We start from the raw sequence: 23,607 nt of genomic DNA on the forward strand, positions 1-23,607 counted from the left end.
CATAGATGTTAAGGTCAAGAAAAACGAACTCAGACCTACTCATTGTGTGGGTGAACTTTAGAAAGGGGTCCTGTAGGTTGAGCCACTCCAGGAAGATGTTGGCCTCTGTTTCCTCTCCCCTCCATATTACCAGGATGTCATCAATGTATCTCTTCTTTTCCACAATCTTCTGGCGATGTGGGTTTTGATCTGATCTGATCTTTTGTTCCTCTAGATGATGGACGTACAATCCAGCCACACTCGGCGCGAAAGTACTAACCATGCTGGTACCGTGTTGTTGTTGAAAAAGGGATTCTTCAAAACGGAAGTAGTTCTCTGTCAGCGCCCATTTGCAGCATTCAAGGACCACATGCTGTGGTGTATAGTAGAGCCATGTTGACCCATACATGATTTCCTCAAGAATATCCATAGTTTCTTTGTGTGGCAAGCCTTTATAAAGACTCTCCACATCTAGGCCAATCTGGATGTTGCATGTAGGATCAAACTGGAGGTCCCTCAGTATGCCAAGTACGGCTTTGGTGTCCATCAAGTAGATGTTAGTGTTTTGTATCAGTGGACGTAGGAAGGCGTCTGCAAACTTGGAAAGTGGTTCCAGGATGGATCCGATCCCGGAAACAATAGGTCGTCCCTGTGGATTCACCACTGATTTATGTATCTTAGGGATTGTGTAGAAATAGGGTACTGTCGGGAGGGTGTTCATCATAAACTCCCCCTCTTTTTTGGTTACCCAGTCATGGGTGAGTGCTTCTTCAACCATGCTGGTGATTCCAATCCTGATCTGTTCAGTGGGATCATCTCTGATGCGTCTGTAGTTTCTTTAATCCGACAAGAGTCTGAGGCATTGGCGGTACGCTCCTGTGCTTTGTAAAACAATACCTCCACCCTTGTCTGCAGGTTTTATGGTAATGTCCTTATTGTTGGCCAATATTTTAATGGCTTTGTGTTCCTGTTTTGTTGTATTATGGAATGTTTTTATGGTTGTCGGGTCCATTTCTCCCACTTCCCTCAAGATCGCTTTCTCAAAAGCCAGTAGTTCAACTGGCAGGTTGGCTGCAGGAGGTGTAAATGTTGACTTCCGGTGTAGGCCAGTGTCTCCGTTCTGGATCTCACTTTCTTCTTTATTTTCGAAGAACACCTGTAATTTTATTTTCCTGATGAATTCATTCACTCAAATCTTCCACTGAGGCCCCTGCAAAAAAGCACTTTCCCCTATAAATAGACTTAATGTAAAGTCTCAGTTCTGTAATTTGGTAGTTAACCCCTTCAGTGCTCATGAAGGAATGGCTACGTCATGAGCACCGCTGCTCCTGTGCTCATGACAGAACCATTCCGTCATGTGCACAGGCGCACACAACCCCTCTGCTGCAAACAGCAGAGGGATTTTCTTTTTTTTAATTGTTGCCTCGTGAGGTAGGGAAGAACTTCCCTAACCTCCAGAGGCTTGTTTGTCTTTCAATGTGATGATGATCGCCCGCATGGCACGCTGAAGTCATTACATTGAAAATGAAACTTAAACTTAGTTTCAGTTTCATTGTTTCGGTGCTCGAGGGGCTATCTTAGCCCTGAGCACCGAATTACATGGGAAAGGTATAGTTGGAAAGGGGAGAATCTCCCCTTTTCAATTGTACCTTTCCCTAGTGCATCCCTGCTTGGGGATGCACTAGGCAAAGGTAGGTCCCCAAGAAGGATCCACCCACTAGGCACCAGGGAGAGGGGAGTGGCCCCTTGGGAAGGGCCTTTTCTCCCCCCAGAAAAAGTGGCATGATCAGTCATTCTGCCCTCCCCCGGAGGGCAGATGGGGGCAGTAGCCCCCAATCTGCCTCACAAGAAGGGGCAGAAAGCACCCTAGATGCCAGGGATTCTTTGTTTTAGGTCAGGGGTGGAGGCTGCCCAGATTGGGCATGCAAATGCCCTCACCCTCCCCCCCCAAAAAGGAAAAAGTATTTCTGCCCCCCCAGGAGGCAGGTGGGGGCTGCCCAGAATGGGCATACCAATGCCCCCACCCCAAAATATTGCCACAGTCTTTCTGCCCACCCAGAAGGCAGATGGGGCAGTAGCCCCTGATCTGACCGTGGAGGGGGGCAGAGAGCGCATTAGGCGCCAGGGATTACGCTGGCTTCCTTATACGTAGGAGCTGCCCGGAATGGCCATACCAATGCCCCCACCACCCTCCCAAAAAAATAGCCGTAGTATTTCTGCCCCCCTTGGGCATATAGGGGCAATAGCGCCCAATCTGCATCTACTGTGGAGACTTCAAAAGTATCGATTACAAAAAGACCTCGTTTTGCGAGCGAGTTTTTGATCTCGGGCTCAGCGGCCATCTAGGGAAACCTACCAAACCCAGACATTTCTGAAAACTAGGCACCCGGGGGAGTCCAGGGATGTGTGGCTTAAGTAGTTCTCTCAACGTTTTCCTACACAGAATTCCCTGCAAACCTCAAATTTAGCTGAAACAATCAAATGTATCCCACATTTCTGTGTGGGAAAGTTGTGGGATCACCAGGCTGACACAAAAATGTTGTACCCCACTGCAATCCCTCAGGTCTCCCGATAAAAATGGTACCTCTCTTGTGTGGGTTGACCAAGCACCTGCAACAGGCAAGGGCCCAAAATGTATTGTGGAGACATCAAAATTATCTCGCAGAAAACCACCTGGTTTTGCAGGGGGGGCACATGGCTTTTTGGTCCTGGGCTCGTCAGCCATCTAGGGAAACCTACCAAACCCAGACATTTCTGAAAATTAGACAACCGAGGGAGTCAAGGGATGTGTGGCTTGCATGGATCCTCTAATGTTTTCCTACCCAGAATACCCTGCAACCCTCAAATGTAGCTGAAAAAATCAAATTTTTCTCACAGTTCTGTGTGTTTTTTACAGCCGCCGAGCCCGGGATCAAAAACGCAGGTGACTCGCTCATAAACAAGGTTTTTTTGTAATCCATAATTTTGAAGTCTCCACAGTATGTTTTGGGCCATTCCCTGTCACGTGAACTAGGCCTACCCACACAAGGGAGGTACAATTTTTATAAGGCGACTTTGGTGAATGCTGGTTGTGTAGAACTTTGTGGATAAACGCAGATTCCAGAACTTTCCATCACAGAAATGAGGATTTTTTTTTTACAAGGTTTTCAAGGGATTCTGGGTAACAGAACCTGGAGACAGTCACACAAGTCACCTCATCCTGGATTCTGCTGGATGTCTATTTTTTTTAAATGTATTGGGTTGCTAGGTTTCCTTAGGTGTCGACAGAGCTAGGGTCCAAAATCCGCAACTAGGCATACTGCGAAAAAAGGGTCAGTTTTCACTGCAAACATGTGATGTGTCTACGTTGTCTTTTGGGCCATTTCCTGTCACAGCTACTAGGCTTACCCACACAAGTGAGGCACCATTTTTATCGGAAGACTTTGGGGAACACTGAGTAGCTGGAAGTTTGTGGCTTCCCAAAGATTCCAGAACTTTTCATCACAGAAATGTGAGGAAAATTTCATTTTTTTTTTTTTACAAAGTTTGAGGTTTGCAAGGGATTCTTGGCAACATAACCTAGTGAGAGCCACACAAGTCAGCCCATTCTGGATTTCCCTGGATGTATAGGTTTGCTAAGTTTCCTTAGGTGCCAACAGAGCTAGGGTACAAGATCCTGTCATGCCCCGCGGTCATGCCTGGAGATGCGGAAGGTATTTAAGGAGCATTGAGGGTTTCTAACGCTGCTTAGCGTTCTAGCTGTTAGCCCGTTTCCGTCCCTTCGTTGTATTGCCTGACTTCCTGTTTGGGAGTGTTTCCTGTTTCCGGTTCAGAGGTCGTTGTGTAGCGAACAGTACGAGCTCCGGGCTGTTCCTTGTGTGGCAGTGGTTGGATTTCCCGTATTCTTTGGGGGACAGCAACGGTAGTCGCGCGCTGGTCCATTTGCCCTGCGGAAGTCGTCTACTGTCCAGAAGCCTCTGGTGTCAAGTAAGGCCTCGGTGTTAGTAGCGTGGTGCTGCTCACGGGGCTGTTCTCTGTTCAGCTCACTGTTGTGGACTTCTTGTGTTTGTTTTATACGCATCCTGCGGTTAAGGAGCCTCTCTGACTATTTTGGCCAGAGGAATATTGTTTTCTTGAAAGTCTTCGGTTCCGGTCATATTTCATTACCCCCATTAGGCAGGAGAAATCGGCGTGGACCTTTGGGGTTTATCGTAGGTTACAGTGGTACTTCACCAGTAAACACGGTAACCATTAGTCATTGCACGGGTATATTTGGGAGAGGGTTGTTCACGTATATCCCTTACATTCTTTTCCACCCATATTCCCTGCAGCTCTTCGTTGTCATATTCACCTCAGACTATCAGTGGACAAACAAGGAGACTAGCACTCCGCCTACTCACACTCATTAGAAGATAGGGGTAAGCGCCACCATTACAGTTAAAGATTGATGGTCTAGGAAAGGATTGAATGTTGGTGGTAATCTTTGTGTATCCATATAGGGGTCCTGACATCTACAATAAGATACGTGCTAAGAATTCCCAAAGTCAAAATAGCGTGGTAGGTGTCTTTTCACTCGCACAAGGTTAGACTGCAAAGGGGGAAATTCATGCACATTAACGAAGCGTTTTTTGTATTACAGCTGTGAAGGTCTGCCTGTTACTCAGAAGTTGTGCACCACACGATCTGCCTTTTTTCCCCTGCCTACCCTTGTTTTGTTTCCCTGTTTTCCCTAGCATCCCTCCTGGCTCTAGAGTTTGATAGAGCGGAAGGGGCGTGGGGGACGACTGAGGACTTCTCTTCAGGATTCCTGGCGCTCCTGCGGAACAGAACCATTGATCGTTACAGATCCACAGCTAGGCACATCGCGAAAAAAGGGTCCATTTTCACTGGAAAAATGTGATGTGTCCACGTTGCGTGTTGGGCTGTTTCTTGCCACAGGCACTAGGCCTACCCACACAAGTGAGGTAGCATTTTTATCGGGTGACTTAGGGAAACAGATCAGTAGAACAAGTGTTATTACCAATTGACTTTCCTTGCATTTCTGCGTTCCAAATGTAAGACAATTTGTAAAAAAGAAGTCATTTTGACAAATGAACTCTAATTCACATGATTGTATGGGTACCCATAATTTTGGAGATGTGCAAATACCTACTGCTTCTAAACTTTATATTTTGTTCCCATTTCCAAAATATATAGGTGTCTTTGGTACCTATTTTTCACTCTTTAAATTTTACCAAATGAATTGCTAGATACCCAGTACACAATGAAAAACCATTGCAAGATGCAACTCAGTTATTGGCTCTGGCTTCCTTGGGTTCTTGGTGAACCTACAAGTCCTATATATCCCTGCAACTAGAAGGGCCCAGCAGATGTAACGGTATATTGCTTTAAAAAATCTTTCATACTTAAAAGAAGTTGCAGATGAAAACGTTGGCACAAATTAATGTTATTTTTAACTTAATTTCAAAATTATTTTTTTTCAACTGTTAGTTACTGTAAAAAAAAAAAACTTGAAGGATCTACACAAATGACCCCTTGCTTAATTCAGAATGTTGTCTACTTTTCGAAATGTATAGCTTTCCAGGATCCATTCTTGCTTTTACACCCTTTTCTACCACTAACTGGAAGGAGGTTGAAAGCACAAAAAAAGCAAAAATAAGCTATGTCCTAGTAAAATGCCAAAACGGTGCAGAAGATTTTTGTTTTCTGACAAAAGTCTGCCTGTCCCTCAAAGCTGAGAAGATGGTGATTTCAACACCGCAAACCCTTTGTTGATTCCATTTGCAGGGAAAATAACAGACGCTTTCTTCTGCAGCACGTTTCTCCCGAGGAATCCACAAAGCCTGGGTACCTTTAGAATCCTCAAGATGTTGAAGAAAAGGACACAAATTTGGCGTGAACAATTTATGTGGACAAAAGGTTACAGGGGCCTAAGCACAAGCTACCCCAAATAGCCAAAATAAAGGTTTAGCACAGGGCGGAGAAAAGGCCTAGCAGCGAAGGGGTTAAATCATAGTTTCTATCCATTTCTGTAGGGGGAGCTAGCTGCATCATTTTGCTTGCCACGGGGGAGCTGCTACAAGGAGCCACTGGGGACTACCAAGCCCACAACCCCTTGCTATTTACCACATGCTATAAAGCGCTGACACTGCCCATCTGCATGGGACACACCCAGACAAAGCTCCGACTAAGGGTGGGCCCATCCACACACATTGAAGCCTGGAGGAGGCTGCTGGGCTGGGCGTCGGCGATTGCAAAGTAAGTGGTTTTATTTATTTAATATTCCTTATCTCGTCATATCTTGAATTCCACCACCCCCCCACCCTGCCTCAACCCACTGCCTCACTGCTCTTACCTGTGCGAGTCGCCACTGGTTGGCAATATCTATAATACTGCAAGTGAGCGAAAGGCTTGTCACCTGTTCTGCATTGAACATTCCTATGCACCTTTTGGAAATGCATTTATTTATTTATTTAAAGCGATTTTATATAGCGCGAACATTACCCGAAGGTGTCAGAGCGTTTTACAAAAGAACCAGTTGCGTTACATAAGGACTTTCGATTACATGAGTTGCAGAAGAGATACAAACAGAAAAAAATTGCAAATGTACAAGGTGTAAAGTCACTCAAAGAAGAGATATAAACAGGAAAAAATTGCACATGTACAAATTGTAAAGTCACTCAGGGACACACAAATAAACTCTAAAATCACATAGGAATGGTAGTAAGTACAAAGGTCTACTACATATACTAGTGGTTAGAGTTCTATATATACAAATAGTAAATTCACTCAGGATTACATTTTAACAGCGATTAGGCTTCGACAATTATATATTACATATTTACATATATAGTAGATTGAGGGAGGGAAGAGGTAGTGGAGGGAGTGATGAGTGATGGAAACAGGAACAGGGGAGTCAAAGAAGAAAGACACAAAATGGCGGGGAGCATAAGAGTCCAAGTCAGAAAGTCAAGGAAGCAAGTTCCAAAAACATCAAGAGCCCATTCGTGCCCTCGGCTCGAAACCAGCCGGCGCGCTCTTTCCAGCAACACCTCCAAATCATCATCCATCTCTAAGTCCCCACCTGCCCAGCCTGGCACCTTGTTGTTCTCTTCAGGTGGAGCGGGGACTGCTTTTCGCTCCCTCTCTGCTAGCCCCGTGAAATAGGTGGGCCGTCGGCATTCCCGTGGCTCCCTGCCTGGCATTACTTCCCGCTTTGCTGGTCCTGAGCGCTGCGAGTGCACTCCGGTGCTGCTGTGCATTTGCAGGTGCACCTCCCTATTATGTTACACGCCCCGTAATGTACACTCCGGAGCTGCTGACATGGTACTCCACCAGCCCTCGCCGGAAGATGGCGTGTATGTTGCGAGTCTGGGCGCTGAGGGGGACCCCGTCCTATAACACCATTCCCACCCGTTGCGGGTGATTTCGTTTGCGCCCTGACTCACCGGAAATACTGGTGACCAAGGATTCTTTCTATCGCTGCGTCGTCCCGGTCCCCAGGGTTCCGTCGCTGCGGCACTCCGATTGCCGTTTGCAGGCAGTCACTTCCCTCCAGCCACACTTCTGTGCTTACCGGGGGATGCAGAGGGGGCAGCTCAGGGTCTCACCACTCATCCGATGTCGCCTGATCCTGATTACTTGTCCCCTGCTCTCGTTATGTGTTGAGGTGAGTCAGTTACGCCCCAAGCGCCATTTTGAAGCATAATCGTCTGGAGAGTTTTAGCCGATTATATGGCAACAAAATGGTTTGGGGGAACAGCGCCCACAACGGCAGACGCTCCCAATGCTCCGAAGTCAGCAGTGAGTTTTTTATGCTGGTTTCGGTGCGGTGAAGTGCCACGCTTGGATGCTGTGGTGTTGGGCTACCACGGAGCATCAGCTCCGAGCAGTCATGATGGACTCAGGACACGCCCCCTCAAAATGTTTAGAGTGTATTATTATCAAACGCTGCAATTCTTTTGAATCCAAAAGATATATTGTAATTTTATATATAGCTCGTATTACCTCTATAAGGCGCCAAAGTGCTTTTGTGAATGCTTAGCAGAGTACTTTGTGGGATTGCTATGGCTTAAATTTTCTCTGTCACACAGCCTGTAAGGATAGTTTAGTGGTCCTGCATAGAGAACATAATGATGCTATTATCTTTCTTTTGGTGCTGTGCATATTCATGAACTTGAAGCAAAAAAAGTGGGTGGGATAAGAAGCTTAGGCATAGGAGATGCAAGTTGCCATGCAAGCTTTCCTACAAATTGCCAGGAAGCAGGCAGCCCCCCTCCCCTCCACTAAGCCATTCACAATGCTGCAATGGCAGCGTTGTGATTGGTGGGGACGCCGCCCTGCCAGGGGCTTACAGGGAGGCCATTTTCTCCATGCAGGCTGCATTGCAGCCTGCCTGGAGAAAGGGCAGAGTGCCCATGACTGGTTTGGGCGGCCCCAGAGGGCCGACCAAACAGTCATTGCGCCCTCAGGAGTGAGTACACCACTCCTCCTCTGTTCGCAGAGCAGCAGCAACCAAACCCTTCTGGACTGCTTTCTTGCAGCGTGAGAAGCAAAAACATAAAATGGTAGTTATTACCATTTTATGTTTCTGCTTTTCTTACTGTGAGAAAGCAGTGGGGCGACGCTCCTCCGGCCTTGTGGAGGAGCCGCCCTTGCAACTACCATTTGAGATAGCAATTGAGGAATAAAGGTAGCCATTGTAAGAGTAGTACAATAAGGTAGAATTTTTCAGTGGCCCGATTTGCGCTGACCTAGTTGGACTTAACAAAGTATGTATAGTAATAGTAGCACAGTAATCTACAATCTAGCTCTGTAGCCAGGTTCATGGACCTATAGACCGTTTAGCATGTCTGCCACAGTGGCCTAGTTTATGAAAACACAGACAGTATATACTTTAACGATTCTACCCTGAAAAAATCAAGAAGAAGCCACTACGACTGGGCTTTATACAACCAGCCATAATATACACTGTGATCACTCACCCTTGGTTGGCAGAGGGGCTACGCACAAGTTTGGTGTGCAAAAGAAGCTAGTATATGTTCTGAGAACCTTACCCAAGAGCTGCAGGGACCAGCCTAACGCAACCTGCCATGTATGCACTTGAGAAGTCCACACAAAAGCAGCAAAGAGCAGAACGTAGGAATGGTCAATACAACCAACCATTGTATTTGCTCTGAGGAGTCCATCCAAGCAGCGCTGGGAACAACCAATAAGAATTGCTTTACATGTGATATGTGGTCTGAAGATTCCAGGCAGAAGGGATAAAGGATCAGTCCCATTGGAATGGGTAATGCAAGCAGCCACGGGATATGCTACAACATGGGGTGCAACAAGGAAGCAGAAGAGAGGCTTCAGAATGGGCATCAACGCAATGGGGTGAGTGTTGTAACATAAATCTGTGTTTCTACTATTTTGGTGATTAAATCCTTGCTCAAAAGGACCAGTTAAGGTTTCATTAGTAATTCATTTAGACTAAACTCATTTGTAACCCTGAGTTGCTTTTGTTTTAAAAAGATACGTTTCCTCCATGTTTTACATATTTGTTAGATGATTTACAAAATGCAACACATTCATATAATACTATAATTACCAGATTCTGCAAAAAAGAAAGTTATGTATCTAGTGAAGTTTGTAAGTGCATATAAGAACTTGTCAAGAAGCGATTGATCTTATTTCTATAATTATACAAAGCCCTCAGTAATAACCCCCTGAGCACAGCAACTACCATCGGCTTCTTCCATTTTTCACAATTGCTCGTATTTTGTGGAAATTTATTTCACAGTCTATGATCCTTTCAGTTTAGAAGTCAATGAGGGGGCGGGGCAGTGATTTTACTACTGCAGGGCTCAATGAGCAGTTTGTGACTGAGGGGGCATGAAAGTTGATGATGGTGGTCACGAAAAGCACTTACATAATCTGCTATCACCCAAAAATAGTATTCGCAGGAAATTAAGCTCACCATACTGCAAGCGAGAGTTTCAGAAAAACATTAATAGCCCAAAAGTGCTGTGTATTAGCACCCCACCGCAAAAGACACATTCTTCGGCTAAGGAGCAGTACCTTTTTGATAAAAAGCCATTGGACTGCTTCTTTTAAACACATGATTTTCACAAATAATCTGTTTCAGTTAAATCAAGTCAAATAAATAGATTAATTTCCTCCTTATTTTCCTTTTCAAACAATGTGTTGATGTTCGAATTAAACTTTTTTGATACAGAATAACTTCAGCTATCATTAAATAGCTGAAGTTGGGAGCCGGCCGAGCAGTGCAGTGCTCCGCCCCTCCCGCCCTTCCTCCTTTATATGGCCCCCCTCACGAGGAAGCGCAGCGGACGAGCGCAGCGGGCGCGCCGACGGCGCGCCGAAGGCTCGCCAAAGGCGAGCCCGTCTGCGCCCGTCCGCGCCGGACCCGCGCCCAGGGCCAGTCCCCCTGCTGCTTCCTCGCCTCACTCCTTACCTAGGCTCGTTTACAATACAAACGACCTGTTAGCACTAAACATCGTATCTCCCGGTAAGGACTGCAACATTTGGGAACCTGGGACCAATCACCCTCCCACACTTTCCCACTGCCCCAAGTGCTCGTCGCATTTGTTCAAACCTTTTTGGCTACCAATCACGCAACTAAGAGACCAGTTCATTTGTCCGATAACCAACCACCCCTTGACTAAATGCCTTCTCCTTAATACAAGGTCTCTAGTCAAGCATAGCTTAGAAGTCGCCGATTATATACAGGACGCAGGCATAAAAATTGCTTTCATTACGGAAGCCTGGACCGACGCAGCATCAGGTCCAGATATAGTCAAAGCCACCCCACAGGACTTCATCTGTTACACCCAAAATAGGGACAAAAGGAGAGGGGGTGGCCTAGCCATCATATATCATAAAGACATTAGAGGCTCCTTTCAACCCGGTCCCCCTGACCTAGTTGAATCTCTGCTATTTAACTTTACCCTCTCTAATCACCAGTCCTTCATAGGATGCCTTGTTTATAGGCCCCCAGGCGAGAAAACTAGATTTCTAGCAGCCTTGAGCAAACTACTAGAAGCTGTAGCCTGCTCCCAAAGATTCACTCTTTTGGGTGATTTTAATTTCCATCTCGAAAGCAATATATCTCCCGACACCCAGGAACTTATCGATCTTTTGACTGGGATTGATATGCCACAGTTAGTAATGGATCCCACTCAGAGCCGGACACACTCTGGATGGGATCTTTTCCAATCAGCCTAATTTGAAAGTCTCCTCGGTCCTACCAGTGTTCTGGTCTGACCATTCAGCAATCCACTTTTCTATTCCTCTCACCACTTACGAAAAACCAGTTAACAAGAGAAACACCCCGAAACTAGCAAGAAAATGGAAAAACATCACTGGGGACTCGCTAGGTAATACACTAAACACCACATTACCCCCTCTTCCGAACAATGTGGAGGAAGCAGCTAAGATCTATACTACCTGGCTGGACCGGGCTTGTTTTCTCTTAGCCCCCCCTAAAATCATTCATACCACCCGGGCCAAGCCTGCCGCCCCATGGCTCACAGATCAAATAAGGGAACATAAAATAAGGTGCAAAAAACTTGAAAAAATCTGGCGCACGCACTATAGAGCAGCCGACAAAAAAATACTCAATTCGGAACAAAGGCGTTACAAGGAATCTATCCTTCAAGCGAAAAAAGCCTTTCTCACGAGACAGATAGAAGATGCAACCAACACCCCTAAAGAACTCTTCCTTACGGTCGCTTCCTTAGCAAACCCCAAACCTATGGAAATTCCAGCTAGCCTCTCACTTTGCGAAAGCTTGGCGACCTTCTTTCGTGAAAAGGTGGAAAACATCTTCCTCCCCTTAGATAGTATAGTGATGACCTCCTCACCGAGGGAGGCCCTTGAATCCGCCAGACCCGAACCCATGCTTCTATATTTCCCGCCCATCACGGAAATAGAAGTGATAAGTCGCCTACAAAAAATTAAATCAGGCTCTCCTCATGATCCCTGCCCCACAACAATTTCTAAACTTGCACCAGACGCAATTGCTAGGGCCCTTACTCCCCTCTTCAATCTGATGCTGGAGACAGGGGAATATCCCTCTAGTTGGAAGCAAGCTTCCATCTTACCCCTGCTAAAAAAACCCAATCTTGACATCACGGAGATGAATAATTATCGCCCGATTGCCAGACTCCCACTCCCGGCCAAAATAATAGAAGGTTACTTGAACACACATCTTAGTGCCTACCTTAAATCGGCGGATGTACTGGACTCTTCCCAACACGGCTTCCGAGAAGGGCACAGTACGGAATCCGCCTTGATCAAATCTATGGAAGATATCAGGCAGGTGATGGATACAGGGGGCAGAGCAGCTCTGATTCTATTAGACCTCTCGGCAGCCTTCGATACGGTCCACCATAAGCTTTTGGTGGACCGGCTGAGGGCCTGTGGAATTCAGGGGAAGGCTCTAAAAATTTTACAAGCATTTCTGTCTGACAGATCTCAGACAGTGGCGCTGGGCGGCCATGAATCTCACTCCTTTGTGCTTCCTTGCGGAGTTCCCCAGGGGTCTTCGTTGAGCCCAACCCTTTTTAATGTATATGTGTCCACCCTCGCCCCGGTGATTCGATCATTCGGCTTTCAACTCACGGCGTACGCCGATGACACACAGATTGTGGTGTCCCTCCTTCCCGGAAATACAGAAAATACCGCTGACAGATTCAGAAACTGCATGCTTGAAGTTGGCCGCTGGATGGCACAAAGTTGCCTTAAACTGAACTCCTCAAAAACCGAGGTTCTGCTCTTTGGTGACAGAGACAACTTTTGGTCCCCGAGATGGTGGCCAGACGAACTGGGACCTCTCCCAGATCCGGTGGACAAAGTGAAAAATCTCGGTATTCTGGTGGATACCTCCCTGACTTTTAAAGCCCAGGTGAATGTTCTTTCCTCCTCCCTTCATTTCATACTCAAAACCATCAGAAAAATACTACCTTATCTTGAGAAGAAACACAGGAAAACAATAGTTACGGGTCTAGTGCTTTCACGCCTAGACTACTGTAACAGCCTGATGTTAAACGCCCAACAGAGCGTACTAAGCAAACTCCAGCTTCTGCAAAATGCAGCCGCTCGTCTTATCACTGACACACCCAAATTTGCCTCGGTTTCACAGGAACTGGATAAGCTTCATTGGTTGCCGGTCCGTAAAAGAATCATTTTTAAGGCACTCTGCATGGTCTTTAAGGCCCTCCACGATTCGGGACCTCGGCACTTGAAATCCCTTTTCCGCTGGCACAAACCAGCAAGAACTCTGAGGTCAGGACAACTGGCGCTGGTCACGGTCCCCAGAATTAAAAGAGCTCGCTGGGGAGGCAGGAGTTTCTCTCTTGGGGCCGCGGAGGCCTGGAATAAACTTCCCCTTGCGCTTAGACAAATCCAGAATCTGATGGCCTTTAGAAAAGCACTAAAAACATGGCTCTTCACTCAGTAAGCTCGCCTCAACACACCAGTCTATCTTTCTAGCGCCAGGACACCTCCGGGTATCAGAGCGCTCTACAAATGTGCAAAATAAAATAAATAAAATAAAATAAATAAATAAATTAAATCATTAGGAGAACCAAACTGACGATTCTGTAATGTTGCTCAGTAATCACTCGAGGCACGTTGTAGATTTACCGCTATATTTATTTAGCATACAATTGTAATTGTACCGAGGAGCGCCGGCCGGCACTCTGCTCTCTGGGATGCTCGGCGCGCTAATGCCTGCGCGCGCACCCCGGCGCCAACATGGCCGCCTGCGTCACGTCAACGTGACGTGACAACAACTAGACCGCTACAGATTCAAGCTGACGAATATGTCAGTGAATTTCTAAAAAGTGAAAAATATTTTTTTTCACGAAAACGTGATGAATGCTTGAAAACAATGTTGTTGAAAAATAAATGGAAGAGAGGGGTTATTGGTAGAGAAGCAAAACATGAGTTACAGCAGTGTTTTGTCTATTGGCAATCGATCCATCAACTTAGTAATATCAATGAAACGAAAAACAAAAGGTACGTACAATGAAGCTGGGGATACAGGGGTTATGAGGGAAGTAACAAAAAAGGATCCGTTTTAGCACAATGAAAGAAGGATGAGGGGGAGTAGCACAAGAGGAGCTGAGTGGAAGAGGGACTTGTGAGGTTGGAAAAATCTGGTAGATTCAAGAGGGGCCTGTATACACATTGAAAAAAGGTAAAAGTAGGGAGACAGAAGGGTGTAGAGGTTAAGAAAATCAGGGCAGGTTAGAAGGGAGACACTTCCTCCCAGGCAGTAGCGGTCCGTGGAGGGAGTTCGGTGGGGCAGTGAGGCGGGGCAGGGGAGGGGCAAGGTGGGGAAATGTAAACACCGGAATATGGATGAACGGAGGTAAGTACACATTTAAATAAATAAAACGAATTTCGTTGCGCGCGCTTCATCGCATTTTGCGATGCAGCGCGCGCAAAGGAATCAGACTGACAGATCACTACCTCAGTGCACACCACACCCCCAATGACACATCCTGGACTGTCATTGAACAATTTGACATTCACCAAACAGACAATGACAGGATCCTTCATACCAAAGAACAGACATGGATCTATCGCCTCTCCAAACACGGCAACCGGGCCTGGGCCTGAATGACTCCATACCCTGGAGTTCACTAAAAACATGAATTTCTTACTCTTGATTCCCCTCCGTGTTAAATGTCCCCCTGTTGTATTGGCCAGTTATAACACACCTGGCACCCCACAGCGCTCTTAAAGTTCTCTCTTTCCCCAGTTAGCGCTCTTTTGTTTTACACTGTACACTAATCTGTGTACATTGGGTACAGCTCACCCAGCCATCCCAATGCGCAGGCGCCGATATTCGGCACCGCACATGCTCACAGCAGAGCACACTACTCCCCCACACATGGGCATGCTCGCAGCAGGATACTCTTCTGGGCATGCTCACAACAGGATACACTGCTCTCCCGCCCATGTGCAGTACAGCCATGACTCAACTTGTCCTTGCACAGTCTGTCTTCTCTGTCCTTCCCCGCACAGGTGTTCAGAATGATGCAGCCTGCATTTAAAGCACAAACACGGCCAAGGACAGCCCAACGGAGGCCGCAGAGACGACTGGAGGCTCAACGCAGACACTGACCGAAAGTATCGTGAGTAAACCAAGCGCTTCAGCTACAAGCCGGGTAAGCTCTTTTTCCACAGGTCCCTAACCCCCTAAGGACCCTTTATCTTCCCAGGGTCCATTCCTCAGCTGGACTACTCCATGGGGCATGTTTGGCAACAAGCCAACGTGAGGATAAACTTCCTTTCATGCACATTCCACCGTTTTTTTGTGTGTTGATGCGCTTACGATGCTTAGCCCACCACAAAACTCTGTGTACATATGATAACTCTCACCTTAGCCATACCACCAATATGGCTACACCATTTGCCGCTTATTTATCGTCTACACAGCACAATCGATATCGGCAATCAATCTGTCTTGTGAATATGTAACCATACTGAGACTCTCCCCTGTATGTGTGTCCTGTCATACTTGTTGTATGTCCAGTAATGTTTCTAAGAGGGAATCCCCCTCTCACATGTAAAGCACCTTAGCGAGTGATACACATTTCTCAAAATTACACAATCACTTAAATCTAAGTAATTTGCACCTACACACTTTGGTCCTGAGGAAAGCCAGTTTTAATCATAAAGGCCTGGCTGAAACATGTAGACCACACCTGGATGTAGGAAACCCTAATTAACATTCCTATAACATCCAACAGCCTTTTTTAATGCTAGCAGTGACCCAGTTATTAAAATATAATTTACCCTCGGGTACTGGGATCCCTGCATAGCTTTTAAATCGTCACCTTCACGTCACTACACTGCACACTCAGATACATACCTGCTCCGCTGTATCCAGGCGTCGAAGCACACCCGGGACACACTCGGTGTCACTGGGTGGGCCCGATGATGAAGCATGCCACCAACTAGGTTGGTGGGTGAGGGCTTCATGAACAAACAAAATGGTTTGTACCCTGCCTTACAGTCTTGAGTCTATGTAAATTCACAAATAGGCTAGTCCTTTTTGATCTCACATATAAACCCCGGGGATACGGACTAGCTACCTAGTCCTCTCTCTCTCCTTTGATAGTGATAAGTTCTGTTTATTTCAGGGACCACATATTGATGTGAATGAACACGTACGATGAGGATACATTTTTAGGCAGGTAATGTATCTTTCCAACACAATGAATAATGGATGATAAGTTTTACACCTATTGAAGAACTAATGACAAATTAACTTTATATGTATATACAGTTAGGACTTTTGCGATATGTATGCTATTTTTCATGAGAATTAAAAAACATATATTTTGTGAAATCTTAGTTGCACAAGTGAAGGTTTCAAAGTACGTATTGGATAGTTTCAATGAAGTGATAAAAAACACGCTCTCACAAAAGCAATGCATTTTAATAAATCTTGAGGCACTAAAGTCTAGATATCGCACCAGATGATGACTGGTCAACAAGACGAGGAACGATATACATTTCACAACCAGGAGTGTTCCAAGAAAATACCATCCACAGCAGCTAATGCACCCATCCTATAGTTCTTGGTAACTGTAGGGACCGTTCATTTACTAATAAAGTGAGTAATGCATCTCATTGAGGTCGTCCTACACCCTCTACTATTCAATGCATTGCAAAGAAACAACGTGAGATCATCGTAATCATAGTCGGGCTACTTAACAACGCATGAGAGACGCTGGAACACCAACAACTCTTCCAGAAAATGAAACAGCCAAAATAACCAGGCACACTCTTACCTATGAGTGGAACAGAGTCGGAGGTGGCAGGCATGATCTCGGCCACCAGCAGCATAAACACGGTTAATGACAGGAGCACCGTAATGCCTACCGGACAAAGAGAACACGCACTGAATCATTACATTTGCTTGTTATTCTATTTACTTTTTATACTAGTATTATTAGCTTGACAACGCGAATCATAGTATCTTTTATTGCTACTTTGTTAGTTTATGATCGGTCAAGTTGCAAGCTCTGCTTTGCATGGCAATGTAGAAACCTGAGATCAACAATGTATCTAGAAACATCCCTGACCACCACTAACAGCCTCACATAATAGCACCTAAAAACGTCCAAAGTGCGTGCACTGTTTTACACCTCTCTTCTAAGACATCATAAGGACATGTTGTCCACACTTTAAACCAAATGTATTTTGACATGTCGATGTACCTAATGCTCATATGCATGAAGATGGTGCTTTTAGACGCTATCAAGTTTGGTACGGATTGCTTGGGAGGAACTGTATTCCGTTACAATAGAACGATATCCTCCAGAGTACAGGGATTTCCTAATACAATGACATTTTTCAAATTGAAGCTTTTATTAAAACACACTTTGAATACTTTTTTTTGACGGAGTTCTATATAGCGCGAACTTGACCCGAATCGGGTCTCAGAGCGCTTTACATAGCACCCGTTGCATTACATGAGGACACATTCATTTTTGTTAGGCACTGGGAGACTCAGTGATTTGCCCTAAATCACAGGATGTTCAGTGGCATTGCCGAGACTCGAACCCAGTTCCCCAGATTCGAGGTACCGCCCTATCCGTTAGGCCAACTCCTCTCCCAAACATTGATCTTAAGGGCATCAGCATCCTATTGAAAAACACTATTCCCATTCGGTTTTTTACATATATAAACCGATTTTACAAATTAGCAATAATTAAGCACAGCTGCATTGCTGGGTAAGTGAAAAAGTGATAACAGAGTTCCTTGCAGGTACAGAAGGCACACTGAAGCAGGAAGGACAGTGATGGGGAATGGGAAAAAAGAGGGACACTATCTGTTTATCCATATATCTGAATATTACGCAGTGGCAGTCACCACTGTGTAGTAGTAATAAATTGGTCGGAGTTTCCATAAGAAGAACGTTTTTTACTTCACTATTAACTTTTGCGCTGTTTAATGAATCTTCACAAAACTTTCCCCCCAAAAAGTTTATCTACCTTAGCTTTCTGCTGGAAAGTTTTGGGGTGATCTGTCAAACAGGGGCCAAGAAAAGGGGGGTCCCATTATATTGATTTCCCATGTTAATGTTGGGAAGTGATTCAGAGAAAACAGCTGACTGGAATTACACCGATTAGGCAGAAAGTTTGAACTCTATTCAGAAAGTGAGCTTTTCTTTAGTTGGTGTAAATCTGTTCAGCCCTTTGTGAGAAATATGTGTGTTTGGGTGATCATGAAGGGGTTAAAAAGTTAGGCATATCTGGACTGGTGATGTCCAGATATGCTTTGGTGGTTACTTTAAAGGGGATTAGTCAATCCTGATTGGCTGGCCACAACCTGAACAATATGTGGTAGCAGCCATTACAGGACTCAGGGCATGGCCCGTGTCCTGGAAGTGACTCAAAAAATATAAGGGGGCAGGATGAGCACACCCTGACCCCAAGGGGCATGTGGGTGGTGTCAAAGGCACAACCCCTTGATTGGCTGCCACAACATGGAAAACAAGCTGTGGCAAACATTACACTCATGGAAATGGTCCCTACTGAAATACATGTAGTGAAAACCTGTTTTACAGGGTGACAAAAGAATCACATATAAATGGTAATATATTCTAGTTACAATGTAAATCATATGAGCAGGGCACCATACTCATTTTAGAAATTGCGATGTGTTCTACTGTGATTTACTCTGTAAAAAATGCTGATTCTCTGCTGGGATTTGATGAACCATGTTTGCGGGGAAATTGTTTTGTCTTCTGTTTTTCTCAAAAAAAGGTGCTCCAGAAGTTAAAACAAGAGCATATTTTCTACACATTCACAATATCTTACTAAGCCATGTGAGAACAAAGTCTGATATTCTGAGTAAAACGTGTACTACCAACATCAGTATCAGTTTATCAATAACTCCCTAGTAATCAAATGCAGTTTCCGACAGGGTTCTAAATAACAACTAGAGCAGTAACATCTTGTATTTATGACAAAACTGTGCCACACCTGAAGCCATCTTGATGAACTAAGACCTGTAAAACATAAAGCATTTCCTATACAAATTAAGAAAATAAAGGGTTCTCTTTTTAGGACTCATTTAATGTCCTCATTTTAGCTTTCTAGTGCAGTAAGCATAATGCTGAGTGCACTAGAAATCTAAAATGAGTACATATTTTCCATGAGTTCTTAAATATCTTCATACAAAACGAGGGGGGGATCAGGGGCAAAAAAAGGTCCAGTATACGTGCCCCAAGAGGTTAACTGTGAAATGAGAGGTATGCAGTTTCTATGAAAAAGAGAGGGTGGTGTTCTTACCAAATAAGCACTAGAGGAGAATACTCCTTATAGGAGCAAGGGCCCTCACACACCCCGAGGGGCGTCATGCTTCATCATCGGACAGCTCCTCATTGGGCCGGTGCTGCAATGCCCAACGTGCTCTTTGCCGGAGTTAATTTCTTTTTGCCAATGATGAATATGATGTGTGGTGAGTTTAGATAGTGAGTAGAAAGCAGGGAAAGTGTAATCTAATAATTACTATGAGTCAATTAAACCTAATTTAATTTGTGGGTTCCTATGTTATGATTAAAAACCTTTAATGTCGCAAGAAATGGATATAATGGTCCTTTCTGGCATGTGCTAAGTAAGGATGTGGGTCTACATGTTTCTTGCCTCTTAACGTCTGAGTGATCATAGCATTTCTTCAGGACCAGTAAACCCTTATTTACTCACAGAGGGGTGATTAATGCAAGTGTGTGAAACCATACAGTCACAAAATCACACAAGAGCTCTGGTGTACTTTCAGGGTAAGAACCCAGGTATTACGAACAACTGAAGCCAATTGCCCGGATGTGAACAGACACTCAATGGTGCCACGGCAATTTTAGTTGATGCTCCCGAATAGCGGCCGACCTACCCTTCGATCATCAAAGGGTAAGTCGGCCGCTATTGACGTGCACTGACTAAAATTACTGTGATGCCATTGAGCGTCTGTTCACGTCGGGGCAACTGGCTCTTGTTGTATGTATTACACTTTTCCTACTCTCTACTCACTATCTACACTTGCTACACTCACCACTGCCCATATTCATCATCTGCAAAAAGAGAAGAACTCTGGCAAAGAGCCACCCCGGGGCCCGTTGGGCATTGCCGTGCCAGCCCCATGAGGAGCTGCCCAAAGATGAAGCATGAAACCCGTCGGGGTGTGCGAGGGCCCTTAAAAAGCAAACCCTTTGTTTTCGTAATTTGTATAAGAAATGCTTTAAGTTTTACAGCTCTTAACTTTAAAATGTCTAATGTTTGTGTAGTTTAAGTTGGTTTTGTATGCAAAAAAAGTGATAAAGTTTGCTTAACTATAACTTAGCTTTACCCTTTGGCTTTTTCATTGAATTTCCATGTTATTGTAATAAAAATGTGTCTCAAATGAATGTATGATGTTACAATGCATACATTTACAACACATGCCTTTACAACGCAGTTTTTACATCGCAACATCCTTTACAATGCATTATTTTACATCGCATGCCTTTACATCACATTTTCAGAAACTACCTTTACAACTCATTCCATTACATCGCATTAAACGTTTACAACGCATACCATTACAATGCATACCATTACATCGCATTTAAGGTACGTGTTGGATAGTATAGGGGTAATAATTACTATTCTAACTCCAGTGAGTGCAACAGTAGGGTAAGTGTTGGATAGTATAGGGGTCAAAAATACTATTCTAACTCCACTGAGTGCAACAATAGGGTAAGTGTTTGTTTAGTGTAAGGGTACTATGCATTGTAATGGTATGCATTGTAATGACTTGCGATGTAATGCCTGCGTTGTAGTGACGTGTTGTAATGACATGCGTAGTAGGGACATGCGATGTAATGGCTGCGTTGTAATGACATGCGATGTAAAGGATGTTGCGATGTAATGACTGTTATGTAAAGGTAGTGAGATGTAATGGCTGCGTTGTAAAGGTTGTTTCTGGTTTCAAATCCTAAAGCACAGTGTTTGAGAGGAGTGTCGTAAAGTGGATTATTGTTAAATTGAGTGTGATCATGTGGAATGTCATTGATTGGAACATATTGTCGAGCAGAGTGTCATAGAGTGGCATAAATTAGAGGAGAACGTTGCAGAGTGGAGTCCCATAGAGTGGAGTGAAGTGTCTAAGAGTGGAGTGTCGTTGAGTGGACTGTTGTAGAGTAAAGTGGAGGAGAATATTGTAGAGTGGAGTGTCAGAGTGGAGTGTTGTAGAGTAGCATGTCAGAGTGGAGAGGCAAACAGTAGAGAAGAGTGTTTCAGAGTGGTGTGGAGTACAGTGAAGTAGTATGTTGTACAGTACAGTGGAGTGTCGTAGAGTGGAGTGTCATAGTGTGTAGTGTCGTACAGTGGAGTGGACTGTGATGTGGTGGAGTGGAGTGTCATGGAATGGAGTATCATGGAGTGTCATTAAGTGGAATGTCTTGGAGCAGAATGTCAGAGTGGCATAGAATGGAGCATAGTGTTGTAGAGTGGAGCAGCATAGAAAGTAATAAAGTGGAGTAGAGTGTCGTAGAGTAGAGCGTCATCGAGTGAAGTGTCATACAGTGGAGTGGAGGAGAGCGTAATGTCGTATAGTGGCGTGGTGTAGAGTGGTGTGTTGTAGAGTGGAGGAAAGTGGGATAGAGTGGAGGGCTATGCAGTGGAGTAAAGTGTTCTAGAGTACAGTGGTGTAGAGTACAGTGGCATGTCAGAGTACAGTGGAGTGGCATAGAAGGAGTGGAGTGTCAGAGTGGCGTAAAGTGGAGTAGCACAGAGTGGAGTGCCGTAGAGTTGATTGCCATCAAGTAGCGTGTCATACAATGACACAGAGTGAAGTATAGTGTTGTAGAGTGGAGTGTCATAGAGTAAAGTGTCAAGGTAGAGTGGAGGAGAGTGTAGTACAGTGCAGTGTTATAGAGTGGAGTGTCATAGAAAAGAATGTCATAGACTGGAGTATGTAGAGTGTGGTAGTGTGGCATGGCATAGAGTGGAGTACAGTGTTGCAGAGTGGATTATCGCTGAGTGGAGAAGAGTGTCATAGAGTGTGGTAGAGTGGAGTGGTGTTGAGTGGCATAGGGTGGAGTGGTATAGAGTGGCATAAAGCAGAGTGGCATATAATGGAGTAGTGCAGTGGAGTGGAGTAAACTGGAGCAGTGTGTTACAGAGTACAGTGGAGTATGATGCATCGAGTGGCTTAGAGGGAGGTGCATAGAGTGCTGTAGGGCGGAGTAAATTGTCAGAGAGCCATAGAGTGGAGTGGTATGTTGTACAGTGGCATATAGGTGGAGCAGAGTGTTGTAGGGTGGAGTGGCATAGAGTGGAGTAAACAGTCATAGAGTGGAGGGGAGTAGAGTGTTGTAGAGTGGAGTAAAGTGCCATACAGTGGGTTAGAGTAGAGCAGCATACAGTGTTGTGGAGTACAGTGTTGTGGGGTCTAGTGTAGTGATGCAGAGTGGAGTGGTGTGTCGTAGAGTAGACTGGAGTTGCGTTTCATAGAGTGGTGTGTCACAGAGTGGAGTGACATTGCAGAGTGGTGTGGCATGTCGTAGAATGAAGTGGTGTGCTGTAGAGTGGAGTGGCGTGGAGTGTCACAGAGTGAACTGGAGCTCTGTAGAGTGGAGTGGTATGTCATAGAGTGGAGTGGTATGTCTTAGAGTGGAGTGACCTGTCATGGAGTGGAGTGATGGGTCAGAGTGTTGTAGAGTGGCGTAGACTGTAGGGGCACACAGTGGAGTGGAGTGGCATACAGTGGAATGGCGGTCACAGAGAAGATTTGAATGGCAGAGAGTGGAGTGCCATGTCGTAGAGTGTCATGTCGTAGAGTATATGGTCATAGAGGTTCATATAGTGAAGCAGAGTGTTTTAGAGTGGTGTGGAGTGGCATGGGGTAGAGTAGATTAGAGTGTCATTGAGTGGAATGTAAGGGTAGAGTGGAAGAGAGTGTCGTGGAGTATAGTGTCATAGAAAGGAGTGTCATAGAGTGGGATGTTGAACTCACAAAAAGGGCTCTTTCTGGACCAAGAACCAGCGTTCCGCCAAATCTGCTGTTATACTGTCCAGCGGTTTGGGCTTTAGTCGTGTCTAAAATCCCCACGGGAAATTGTACGGGAAAAATGAGTTTTGGGATGCCCCCTTTTTCTCGGCCCCTGCTTGATGAATCACCCAGACATTTTCAACACAGCATCTGAACTCAGGTGCGGAGTAGTTTTGAGAATTTTGTGAAGATTCGCCAAGATTATTGGTAAAATATAAAACACTTTTTCTAAGGAAACTTGTTTCTAACTATAACTGCCTTCTGGTGACTGCCTGTAGTTGATATAGTTATAGGCAGTTATAGGTAGGACCTAATTTCAGAGGGAAAAGCATATTTTTTACTTGCTTATAACTGTGGCGTTCGTTTGAAGATCTTCACAAAATTTTCCAAAAAAGGTGTCAATTTGGGTCTTGTGCATGGAAAGTTTTGGGGTGATCCATCAAGTGGGACTGAGAAAAAGGGGGGTAAAACAAACGGCATTTCCCATATTAATTTCCATTGGAGTTTTTAACATGACCACAGCCCGAACTGCTGGACGGCATTACATCAAATTTGGAGGAGCTAGCTCTTGGTCCAGAAAGAGTGCTTTTT

The 23,607-nt window shown here is 45.0% G+C and overlaps 1 protein-coding gene across 1 annotated transcript in view; it reads right to left on the reverse strand.

Annotated features, from left to right (window-relative positions):
* The window catches only part of LOC146866582 (neuronal acetylcholine receptor subunit alpha-7-like), a 1,495,911-nt gene that overhangs the window by 603,582 nt on the left and 868,722 nt on the right, over nucleotides 1-23,607 (reverse strand). The window contains exon 8 of the mRNA XM_085640655.1: nucleotides 16,773-16,859. Within this exon, the coding sequence (XP_085496781.1) occupies nucleotides 16,773-16,859 (87 nt within the window). The remainder of the gene's footprint in view (nucleotides 1-16,772; nucleotides 16,860-23,607) is intronic.

Source organism: Triturus cristatus, chromosome 2_1, assembly GCF_964204655.1.
Source record: "Triturus cristatus chromosome 2_1, aTriCri1.1, whole genome shotgun sequence".
In the NCBI taxonomy this organism is placed as follows: domain Eukaryota; kingdom Metazoa; phylum Chordata; class Amphibia; order Caudata; family Salamandridae; genus Triturus; species Triturus cristatus.